Consider the following 12,394-nt stretch of genomic DNA (forward strand, 5'->3'; position numbering starts at 1 on the left):
AAAACTGACCCTTTATAAAGTTTTTCCAATCTATTGTAACTGGGGCAAGAGGGTTGCTCCCAGATATCCCCACCCAGCATATTGAATAGAAGACCACCATTTCCCCCAAAACACCACTACTATCATCAAACGTGAGGCAACCAAAGAATGGACTAAGCATCAGCCAAAAAAAAAAAAAAACCCCGAAAGTTGTGATTGTTGAAAAAGGAGATAGCAATGATGCAGCATATGTGATCAACAGTGAAGAATACATCATGGTTAACTTAGCATATATGTTGGAAGCACAATTAGTGCCAATGACCAACTCCAATGGGAGGTGAAAGCAAGAGCTGGGAAGAGAAATAGAGACTTTTTGTGATGGACAAATACCTGGAAAAATAAGGAGATTCACATAAGAACCAAGACAAAGTTATTCAAGGCCACTGTGATACCAACATTGTTATATGCTTCTGAAACTAGGCAAATGCTAGAAACTCACAACAGGATTCTTAATGCATTCTATCTATTTGGTGTCCACTAGTGGGATAAAGTAACCAACACCAATGCTTTATAAAGGATGGACTAGCACACTGCAAATACAATGATTTGAGAAATAAGGCTGAAGTGGGTTGGAGACATGTACAAATGCCCGAAAACAATATTCCTAGACAAGCCCTTGATTGGATACCAGCTGGTGGAAGACAACAGATGACATAAGAAACCACTGTGAAAGATGTCGCTGTCATGGAAACAGACTATAATGGAGCAAGAAACATGGCAATAAACAGATGGAGGTGGAAAGATGGGGTTGCCTCATGTTTCACACTGAAGAGAGCACCTAATAAAATAATATCCCGAAGGCGGAGGATAATACATTAAGCTAAATATAGGGTCCAGGAAGAACTCAACAGAAAATTTTCCAATTGAATATTTTCCCCCCCCATCAGAAAATGCAGATTGTCAAAAGCCAAACATTTCACAGAAACATGTTGATTTCAACAAAATTTCACCTTTAAAGAATTTTTTATAAGGTTGAAACAATGTTTTGGAATGGAATAGTTTGATTTTCTGTTTCAAAATGACATTTCAATCAAGCTAACTGATTTTATCAAAAATATTTAACCTGAAATTAATTTTATTTCAGAATTTTCTTTCATGGAGTATTTTGAAAGCTTTTGGTTTTGTTCTGTTTCACAATAGAATTTGTTTTGAAATAGTACATTTTTCCACTAAATGAAAAATCTGGTTCCCACCCAGCAACAGTTCCAGAGTGATCATAACCCATTTTATTTCTTCTGTTTTACGCAATTTGCCTTATTAAGCCCCCAATCTCCCCTGAAATTGCACAACACAGTGATTTTGTTGGATCTTTGTACCCTACTTCATTTTTCCCACTGCCTGTATCTGCCAAGAGCATTCATATGTGGATGTTACCACAATGAAATATTATTCCTACACACATTACTTCTGCCTTACTTGCCTCTTACTTTTAATATCTCTTGTTTCAGTATCATCCAGGTGTATATATAGACTGTAACTGGCTCTGAAGAGTCCTGTGATATTTTTTATATAGCATCTTCTATAGAAAAGTAAGCTGTAAAAGCACTAGACTATATACTTTAAGGAACAATCCTGCATTAGCAAGGGGACAGATTACATGAACTAATGGGTCTTTTCTACAATTCAATGATTTTATTGTACCCCTCCTTCTGTACCAAATAAGCAGCCAAGTACCCAGCACTTGGATACAGCTGAGAGGTCAGAAATAGGCCTTGTCTGAAATGAATACTGTTTCTGTGCAGGTAAGTGGAAGGTATTGGAATGTGGAAAAGCATTAAACAGGGCTTCCCTCATAATGAGTCTTCACAAGGCTGGCTCAGGGTATAAGGAGATAGAGGTCATTTGAAACTCAGGCTTCTTGCATGACAATGCACTACATTGTCTGGCAAACCAACTGGGCAAAATAATGGACTCATTCAGTCCTTTTGTGACATTTGAAAATGGTGTCCCTTTTCTATTATAAGGAAAGCAACCCCCCCCCCCCCCCCCCAGAGCCAACTTTTACGCAGCTTCATTTTTGTTTCTTCCGTTAAAGCATTCCAGTGGTAACACACGGAGATGTACTGCAAATGGGAGGGGGTGGGGGGCCACTGCAGACATATATCTGCATGAGTTAATGAGCTGCATCTGTGTTAACACAATAGTGACAGACTGCATTGCCATAATATCATAACATCTCTAATTAGCAAATATCATTTTAATGCCAAAATACCAATGGGACTAGAACAAACAAACAATAATGAACTACTGCTGTAATTGTCAGTCATCCTCTCAAGGCCAGTATACCAAAATGGAGTACAAGATTAATGACAAGAGGTTAGAACAAATGCTAATGTAGTTTCATTTAAAAGGAAGGGATTTCTCTTGGCTAGACTATATATAATACACAGAACCTAGCGACTGTGCAAGTACGATTCTGAACAACAGCTAGCACAGTGCCTCAGATAACGGGAGGGTGAAAAGGAGGAAAGAAGTCAATCAGTTAGTAAAGTTTGGTCAATAAAAGTTACAAACTATACCTCAGTGAACCTACTGCTTTAATGAACTGACCAGATGCTCTCTCCAGGCCCAATCCAAAGCCCACTGAACTCAGTGGGAATCTTCTCATTGAGTTCAATGGGTTTTGGATCAGGTGCTCACAACATAAGTGTAAGATAAAAGATTCAAATTAAAATGAGAAGCAAGTTTTCAATAAACCAGAAAAAAATCAATTTTCTTGGGAAATTCATGGAGGATAGGTCCATCAATGGCTATTAGCCAGGATGGGCAGGGATGGTGTCCCTAGCCTCTGTTTGCAAGAAGCTGGGAATGGGTGACGGGATGGATCACTTGATGATTACCTGTTCTGTTCATTCCCTCTGGGGCACCTGGCATTGGCCACTGTTGGAAGACAGGATACTTGGCTAGATGGATCTTTGGTCTGACCCAGTACGGCCGTTCTTACGGAAAAACTGGGAAAAATGTTTGAGCAACTGGGAGCAATGAATTTTATCCATAGGGGGCCGAGGATGCAGTAGATTAAAGGAGTAGTTTTTTCACCGGGAACATAGAGTAGTGATTAAAGTTAGTTTGGTGTTCTCTTCCTAGTCTTCATTGTCAAAACTCATCCCTGTTCTAAACCCTTTGAGTTACACAAAGATGAATTTGGCACTAGCTGTCTACATCACAAAGACACCTCACAATTAGACATAACTAACAGTCTCTGCTAAAGAGAAACCCAAAACTGGAATACTAGCAGAGTTGTAAGTCAGGAGTGAGGTTCACTGGTAGAACTGAGTAGGAAAGGTTGTACAGTGCCTATTTGCACTACGCTTAGCTCAAGCCAGGCATTATAGACCCCACTTTTAGTACTCATTAAAAGTAAGTATTTTCTAACATCCCTAAGTGACTTAGGAGCACAATTCCCACAGAAAGCCAATGGAACTTATCCCCCCTAACTCAGGTGCTTTTGAAAATCCAACCCTAAATACACTCAACATTTTATATATATTTAATGTGACTATTCTCACAAATAATTGTACTGAGTTCAATAGACTATCTAAAATCCAGACCCAAAACACATGGAGCATAAATAACTATCTTACTGCAATGTTTAAGGTCAGTTGTAAAAACAACAAATAAAAATAAATACAATATTGAATTAAATCTCAAACTCAGTAAAGGGATACATTTTCAACTGCAGTCTCTCTGTTTGTGTCCCCTGAAACAGGTCCATAAATGTCTGCACTCACAAAAAATGTGCATGCCATTATCTGAATGTGAAAATGGGCATTTGTGCATACAAATCAGGTAGTTGGGACATCATTTAATTGGCATGCAGGAATGGATATTTGCACCAAAGATGCACATGATTTTTTTTTTTTTTTTTTGAACAGGCATCAGAGACTGTGGCTGAAGCTGGCTGAAAATTTGATCCTACACACAGTATACATTATTATATGTGCTGAATATATTTTACTTTGCTGGTTTAAGCACAGCCTTCATAGGAGTTAAACATAGTTTGCGTGTTTGATTCTGTTTTTTTAAATAATAAATACAAATAACCTTCTCTTCAGCATTCACTGCATCTAAAGACAAGAAAATTCTGTTTATAGTAAGAAGACTGAGAATTTCAAATACTTATTCCAGGCTTTTAACTACAGTATTCAGAAAAATATTCACAAAAATTCTTTGACGTATGGTATACTGAGCCATGGTTTTCCCTGTTAGTATGCTAATGATAGTACAAAAGGTATTTTTGTATATACTGTAATCCAAATACTACTTTTGTTCTACAGAGCATGTATGTGAATTCTAATTTGCATATCGGTGCAAGCCCTAAAATTTAGTTTTAATATAATACAGCATTATAGGTGGAAGCAGGAGAAAGTGTATTACTAGTCCAAAATAACTCAACCTGTATGTTCTAAAAACATGTTAAAAGAAATAGCTGGGTAGAGACCTTGATAGAGTGTGGGACAGAAGCACTTTTGCTTCCAAAGAGTGATCTAGAAAAAATGACTCCAGAACAGAAGACCAGAGATTACATCTTGCCTCCATTGAAGTCACTACCAGTTTTGCTCTTGACTTCAATGGAACAAGGATTTCACCCAGGTTCTTAATGAAAATAATCATAATACTCTGCTTTTATTACAAGACAGAATATTTTCGACACTCATTACTAACACATGACAGCCATTTCAAAAATCCAAAAAGCACTTCCTTCTTATTGAGAGTTGGATGTTGCTTTCCACTTACAACATGCCACTACAAATTAGTGATGACATGTACCATAAATGCAGAATACAGTGGAATTCAGACTACTTGACTCATGTACTGTATATGTGCTGTTCAGAACAATTACAACATTCTAAATAAATGTGGTGATTGGATCAAAATTTGTGAGGCATTCAGATGTAATATCACAATGTTGATGGCACCAGAGAACCCAGTGTGACATTTGTTCAATACTGTGAATTATGCTGATTTCAGTTGGATTTATTTTATTCATACTAGGTATAGAATATGAATTATCTATATAGACTGCCATATATTATAATATTTTATTAAAATTATGCACAGCAGTTAGCTACTTTTCAAACCTAAACAACCTCTATTTCGTTTTAAATGGGGGGCGGGGCAGACACTCAAAGGCCTAGTTGACATTATGGATTACCATCCTGGAAAAATCTCTTTTAATTAACACATTTTTTCATACAAGTTCATTATTTAGAAGTGATAAACGCTTCTGAACCTAGCAGAAATTCTAGATGTTTTGCTCTCCCATGATTAAAAAAAACTATTTAAATGAAAAGTAAGCACATTCCAGCTAATAGCTTCTATACTGACCTTCAGACCAATATAAATTAAAAGAATTAATAAAATCTTCATGATTTACAACGCAAATACTGAGAGTCTCGCTAGCACCAGTACTGACATTTTTTCAAGAAAGTTTGTATTTCCGCAAGTAAACATGAAAAAGCTACCTTGTTTCTCTGAGGTTTGGTTTATGGACATGTAGCCAATGACCCAAGAACATATGAACGAAATTCAAATTACATTTTAATACAGGTTAAAAATCTTGAGATTTACACATCAAAAGGTACTAAAAGCTCATCACCACCTGTGTCTTTCAGATTCTAGAGATGGGCACAAAACAAAACCCCAAAGCTACATTCCAATCAGAATTTGTAGCTCAACCTAGTCGTTAAGGGCCAAACCTAAACACTCCTTAGGTCTGGGAAAATTCAGATTTGGATGCAAATTTTGAACACGCAAGTTCAAGATGGTTTGAATTTAGGGTTTTGGTTTGGCCCTTTATAAGCTCTATGAAGTTTGGGTCTGGAATTTTGAACCCCTCTTTTTTAAAAACAAATACCAAATGTTAAGGATAAATTAAAAAGAGATCAAGTAGGTTTGCACGAGTATTACCAATTTTGTGAATACACAGAGGACTTCACTCTCCAGGCCTATCAATCTGGCACTTTTCATTAACTACATTTACTTGAAAAATATAAGAAATATAAGAACAAGCATTAACTTGACACCTTTTGCTAAAATATATACCTATCTTTCACTAAACAGCATTTTAAGTTTTGTCCCTCATTTCTAAGTATCAGCCACATATCAGGAAATAAAAAATCAGCAGCATGTCTTTCTGCACATTTCACTGGAATTAAAGTTGCCATGCCTGTGGTGTTCACTTGGTGCCTGATCCAAAGCCTACTGACGTCAGTGGGAAGACTTCCAAAGCTCAATGAAGTCACATTGAAGTCAGTGGATCAGGCCTGTGACAGTGAGGATTTCAATATAGAGTTTGAATTCAATGCAAATCTAAACTTTTGTCTGGAGCAATGGGGCACTAAAAAACTTTCAGATACAAGTCTCAGGGTTTATGGAATTAGCTCCATGATAGGCTCTGGTTTCATATTCAACACCTGTTTTCTTTCAAAGCACCTCTCTTACATACCAGAATGACCTTAACAACTATGAGTTCAAATCTGTTAGAAACTGCAAAAAGATATCAGAGAGAACTATCACCTTGAATTACAGAAGAGAAGGCAGGCACAGTAGACACACATTTTAGTCACTCAGTGGAAGAGGACATCAGTATGCACAGGCAGCAGCACATACTTTTCATGTCAACAGGTTAGAGGGAGAGAAGATAGAGAGTTTTGGGTGGGGGGGGGGAAAAAGAGTTGAGAGATAATAGGGTAAAATGGTTGGGAGAAGAGGAAGTGATGTGGTTGGGAGAAGGGGAAATAAGAGACAGTGGAATGGAGAATAGATAGGAAATAATGACTGGGGGGGGGGCGTAAGGCAGGAGAGAAGCAGCAAGAAAAACTGATGATAGCAGAGGAAATGAGATAGAAAACAATGGGGGGAAAAGAAACCAAAACATTCCGGAGAAGAGAATGTGTTAAGAAACCAAAGCTCGCTCTTAGAAGCATTTTCTTGTTAGTGAGGGACAGGAACCACTACATTATACAGCAGGAAATGGTAACAGCTATAAGGAAAGTCAGAATTCACTTGACCTTACATTAGGGTGACCAGATGTCCCAATTTTATAGGGACAGTCCTGATATTTGGGGCTTTTTCTTATATAGGCTCCTATTACCCCCCCACCCTCGTCCCGATTTTTCACACTTACTATCTGGTCACCCTACCTTACATATAAAAACTGAAAAGAACAAGGGTAAAATAAAGTACAAAAAAAAATTGGTGTCATATTTCTTTTGACTTTTAAAATACTTCCAGGTTGCATTTCAAAACCATCTCTGTTTCCACATTTTTCCATGGTGGAACCTTTTAATTTTCCCACTATGGGAGTTTAGTGTTTGCAACACACACAACAGATGTGGCTGTCCTGAAAGCCCAATTCAACCTTGCTCTGCACCTTGTGTCATCATTGACACCAGAGTAAAGTGAGTGTAAAATGCTAACAAGTCAAATTGGTAGCAGTTATGATTTTATAATCTTTTTACACTCACTCACGTTGCCTTGGTATATTAATGATTACAGCAGATGCAGGGTATGGATAAATCAGTATAAATCAGTCCCTGGGTTTCCACTAATTCCTCAGATATCAACTAGGCAGGACCTAGGAAATAGCAAAATATCCCTACAACTATGTTTAAATTATTTTTCTTCTGTTTTAATAGGCCTGGGCCTAAAATACCTCTGTGTTTCAATTGTGCAGAGGACACGGTTTTCCTAAGATAAGAGTGTGAACTGTTTTTCAGCATCACAAAACTAAAATGTTCATTGCTTTTTGAGAAAATGTGAAAAAACGAGTTTTGAATTTAATTTGAAAAATAAATTAGCTTCAAGGCCTCAATGGTCCAACTGATCATACTTTATAAGAAATGTTTTTTAAAAGTTTCTGCCATCCCAAACGCTTGAAATGAATGAATCACATGGCTGGGTATTCCTGATTAAGAAAGTAGCATTTCTAATGGAAACCAATGCAGTGCTTGAAAAGGAGTTTCTGAATAAGCTGCAAAGGTGCCAGGTAACACTAAAGAAGCTGTCCCAATGTTAACTGGTATAGTATTAGTATTTTTCTGAAAGCAGAGGGCACAAACAGTAATAAATAATATTTGTTTCATTCCTTTTGGACTTTAACCTTCAAATTGTTAGAAGATTTTTTTACTTCTACTGTTTCTAAATAAACCACTATTTAGATGAGAAAACAGTTTAGTACAGTCTTCAAAAACAGGCAAGCCATTAATTGATCCAACATGTTGGCAGTTTTAAAGAAACTTATTAGACAGGAACAAATGGCGTATCCTATTTTGTGTTGAAATACCGAGCATGACTTTAAGAGTGCTTATATTTCTATATGTCAAGCTTCTATTATGTTGCCTGCTAAATAATATTATTCATAATCTTATAATAATACTTAAAGTAATAGGGAGTAGAACCTAAACAGAAACTAAACCATATGCAGTTTATTGAGAACAGTTTTAAAACTATTAGGAGCTCTAATTTTAAAACCATGAAAAGTCCTAAGCAATATCAAGATTTTAAAAAAATAAAAACCTTCCTCTGATCCAATCCAACCATCTCAAAAGCATATGAATTTGCTCCAGTAAACAGTTAATCTCTTCATAGAAGACTGAGTGCAATATGTTCAAAATGTTCTGTCCAATAGCTGCACTATTATAATGTTAGTAATGCAAGGAATTCTTTTACCTCTCATCCATCCTGGCTAGCTTATTGCAAAACGTAAAAATGTAATTAAAATATCCATGCTTTGTAACCTAATCATGTTCCAATTTACCCCCAACAACACTAAACTGGCATGAAAGAGCTGGGTATGATTAGTTACTGGATGCAAACCAGAGATTCTGCTAATAGGTGGCATTTTAGTCTGCATGGCATATGTTCTTGGCATAAGAGACTAGTGGCCCCTGGCAGAAGACTTTGTCCCTAAAAATAAATCTGATTAGCTGATCTTTAAAACAACAATTTCAAAACAAACATTTTTTATAAAAACAATGTTTTCATTATATAGCAAACCCTGTGTTTGTTCTGGCTTTGCTGTTATTTCTGATGGCTATGTTTATGTTCACTCTCTCACGGCACAATTTGATTAATTCTTTGAGTCCTGAACACTCATCTCCAGGCATCAAAGGCACACATGGGAAGGATGAGAAACCAAAATTTGAGAGAAATGTCTGCACCTGTATTTCATAAAATCAGATACTCCACAGTGTTTGGTCCCACAGATGAAAATAATTGCAAAAATGATGGTAGACACTGCATTCCCTACTTTGCTGAACCTCCTAGTAATTAAGAAACAATGTTATCCTTCACATCTTGAAGAGCTCAATCTCACCCACAGCCCCTGCCTGACATGGGCCCACCGGATCTTAATGATCCAACAAAATGCTTACAGCTGCCTAACTGCCCTCTAAAGGGACCACAGGTCCCATAAAATCCACAAAAGTGGCCAAAACTTCACAGCTTTCGAACTTTTCCACCAGATTGAATGTTATTATTTATCGGTCTTGGCAACCTGTCAATTTCTCTCCATGGCAGCAGTCAGACGAGTATTTACAACCTGTAAAGGTTCCCAGAAAAACACTTATCTTCTGTGCAGAAATGAAACAGCTAACTACTGGCAAGGATAACTGATACACAAACTGACCAAGAGGATCCGTCCAGCCCATCCCAGCTATCAGCTCAGCCCAGATATTTGGGGAAGGGAATGTCCCCCACTTCCCCATCTCCACAAAGCACCACACTCCCAGACTGGTGAGCGAAGCTGGCTGTAACAGCACAAGCAGGCTACCAGGTACCAGCAGGTATGGTCCCTGTTAACGAGCGGGGTGAACGAAGGGGTCAAACTGGCCTTAAAAGTGTCCGACTGCGGGCAGCGTATCCCGAAAGCAGGGATTTCTGCGGGCAGACCTTAGGGGCTCCAAGTGAGGAGAGGCGGCTCCTCTCCTCCCGCCCCGCTCACCTGCATGCGGCATGGTGATGGTCTCGTTGGCGTTGCTGGAGCCCACGTTGAAGATCACCACGGCAGAGGCGTTCTGGGCGGCGGCGTGCCTGATCTTATCCTTGTACGTGCAGTTGCCCTTGGGGATCAGCGCGACCCAGCTCTTGCCCTGGCCCGGGGCGGCGAACCGGGTGTGGGGGTCGCAGGCCAGCCGGTCGTGGGCGGAGGCGGTCATCACCACCTGGCCCCGGGCATCCTGCTTGGGCGAGTGCTCCCCGTAGCGCCCGCACTCCGTCTTCTCGCTGCGCAGCTCCAGGCTGCCGGCCGCCGGCTCGGCGTAGGTGATGTTCACGAAGGCCGTGTACCATTCCTCTTTCTCGGCCACCGTGAAGTCCAGGCAGAGCAGATGCACGAAGCAGAAGGAGAGCAGCCATGTTGAGAGGGCCAGGCTGCGGCACGCCTGGATCAGAGACATTGCCATCCTTCCTCGGCCTCCCCCCTCGCCTCCGGCCCGGCTGCGTGTGCGAGCGGGCACCGGAGCCTGCTCTGGGCTAGGCGGCGGCTGCTCCCGCTGCTGGGATCCGGCCGTGCGAGGCACGGGAGGGGGGTGGGAGCTGGCTGGCTGGGTAACCTCAGCTGTAATGCATTTCACTGGGGGCTTTTCTGTGCCTCTTAGCGCCTTGCTCCGTAGCTCTCTCCCCCACGTCTCCCTTTCTACCCCTCCCCCTCGGGCTCCTTCCTGGCTTTGCGGTCGCTTCCCTTTCCCTACAGGGGCAGGGGGTGGTTGCACACACTGCAAGGGAGCTTGTGGGACCCCCTTCAAAAGGGAGCTCTGGCTGGCTGAGGAGGCGTTCTTGCTATAGGCAGCTGGGGGGGGGGCTGCTTCTCGCCCTCCCCCGCTCCACCCCCTCGCCGGGTAGCTGTGCAGGCGGCTCGCCAGAGGAGATGCTGGCTCTGGAGGGAGCGGGGATAGGGCAGGCGCGTGCAGGAGGGGGCTTTGGTGTGATGTCAGGAGCTCTTGCGGCTGTGCTTTAACTGCGCTCAGCCTTGGAGGGGCAGCAGCGCCACCTGCTGGGAGACAGGCGGGACAGCGGCAGAACCAGGCTGTGAGCCGGTGGAGGGGAAGATACCAGACTCTAGAGCACTGGCTTTCAAGCTGTGGTCTGCGGACCCCTGCAAGGGGAAGGGGGAAAGGGGAAAGGACTATGTCTAAGCCAGGTCTGTGAAAGGTTGTTACCCTAGAGCAGGGATTCTCAAACTGGGGGTTGTGACCCTTCAGGGGGTCACAAGATTATATGGGGGGTCGCAAGCTGTTAGCCTCACCCCAAACCCAGCTTTGCCTCCAGCATTTATAATGGTATTAAATATATAAAAATGTGTTTTTAATTATACAGGAGGTCACACTCAGAGGCTTTCTGTGTGAAAGGGGTCACCAGTACAAAAGTTTTAGAACCCCTGCCCTAGAGCAGTGGCTTTCAGCCTGTTGCCTGTAGAGGGGGAGAGGGGTGTGTGCACAAAGACTGTCTAGATTTCCAAAGGAGTGTGCACCTTCATTTGAAATTTTTAGGGGTCCACCAATGGCAAAGGTTGAAAACCACTCTACCAAACAGTCTGAGAGAAAATTGAAGTTAGGATTAGGGACTTTAAAATCACCTTTGGGACCCTGCTATTTTAATTAATTTACTTGGTTTCGTGCCTGCTACCACTGAGAATTTTTCTCTATTGGCAAATTATCCGTAACTACCCTCAATGGGATCACTGTCCTCTTCCTCTGAAGCATCTGCTACTAGCCCCTGCCAGAGACAGCGCACTGGATTGGATGGCCCACCGCTCTGACCTGTTATAACAGTTCTGATGTTCCTAAGAAAAGAAAGCAATAAAGGACAGTTCTCCATTGAATTTCTGTGTTACAGACCCATATAATAACAATAAACATGTGTGTGCTATGCTATTAATGAGAGAAGCATTTGTGTGTATGTATATTTATAGTGAGGTGTTGTGTATGCATACATTAGGAAACAAACATTCTGTTTCACAACAGATGTGCACAATAAACAGCTTTAAACACAAAAACAAGTAGGTCAACTATTGCCACAAATATAAAGAAGGTTTAATGTGAAACTTAAAAAACCCAATAGAACTTCTGAGGCAACATCTATTAAAAGAGGTGAGTCAAGCATAAAGTGCGGGGCAAAAAAGGAATGGGTAAAATCCTGGAGCTGCTGCAGTCAATGTTTTGGAACTTTGATTCTTTCATTATGTATAATAATTGGAATTAAAATACTCGCAGGGAGTAAGTATGTGGTTAATATCTAATCTCTTTCACGCCAATATGAAAAGCGTGTTAAACCACAACTGAGTCATTCTGTATCTACTCAAATGCAAACGAGATCAGAAGCTGTTGCATATAAGGAGAAAAAGTTATACTTT

General features: G+C 40.7%; 1 protein-coding gene across 1 annotated transcript in view; it reads right to left on the reverse strand.

Annotated features, from left to right (window-relative positions):
* The window catches only part of RNF150 (ring finger protein 150), a 203,900-nt gene extending 191,506 nt beyond the window's left edge, over nt 1–12,394 (reverse strand). The window contains exon 1 of the mRNA XM_005284318.5: nt 9,986–12,394. Within this exon, the coding sequence (XP_005284375.2) occupies nt 9,986–10,445 (460 nt within the window). The 5' untranslated portion in view covers nt 10,446–12,394. The remainder of the gene's footprint in view (nt 1–9,985) is intronic.

The sequence above is a fragment of the Chrysemys picta genome, chromosome 5 (genome assembly GCF_011386835.1).
Source record: "Chrysemys picta bellii isolate R12L10 chromosome 5, ASM1138683v2, whole genome shotgun sequence".
Lineage (NCBI taxonomy): Eukaryota > Metazoa > Chordata > Testudines > Emydidae > Chrysemys > Chrysemys picta.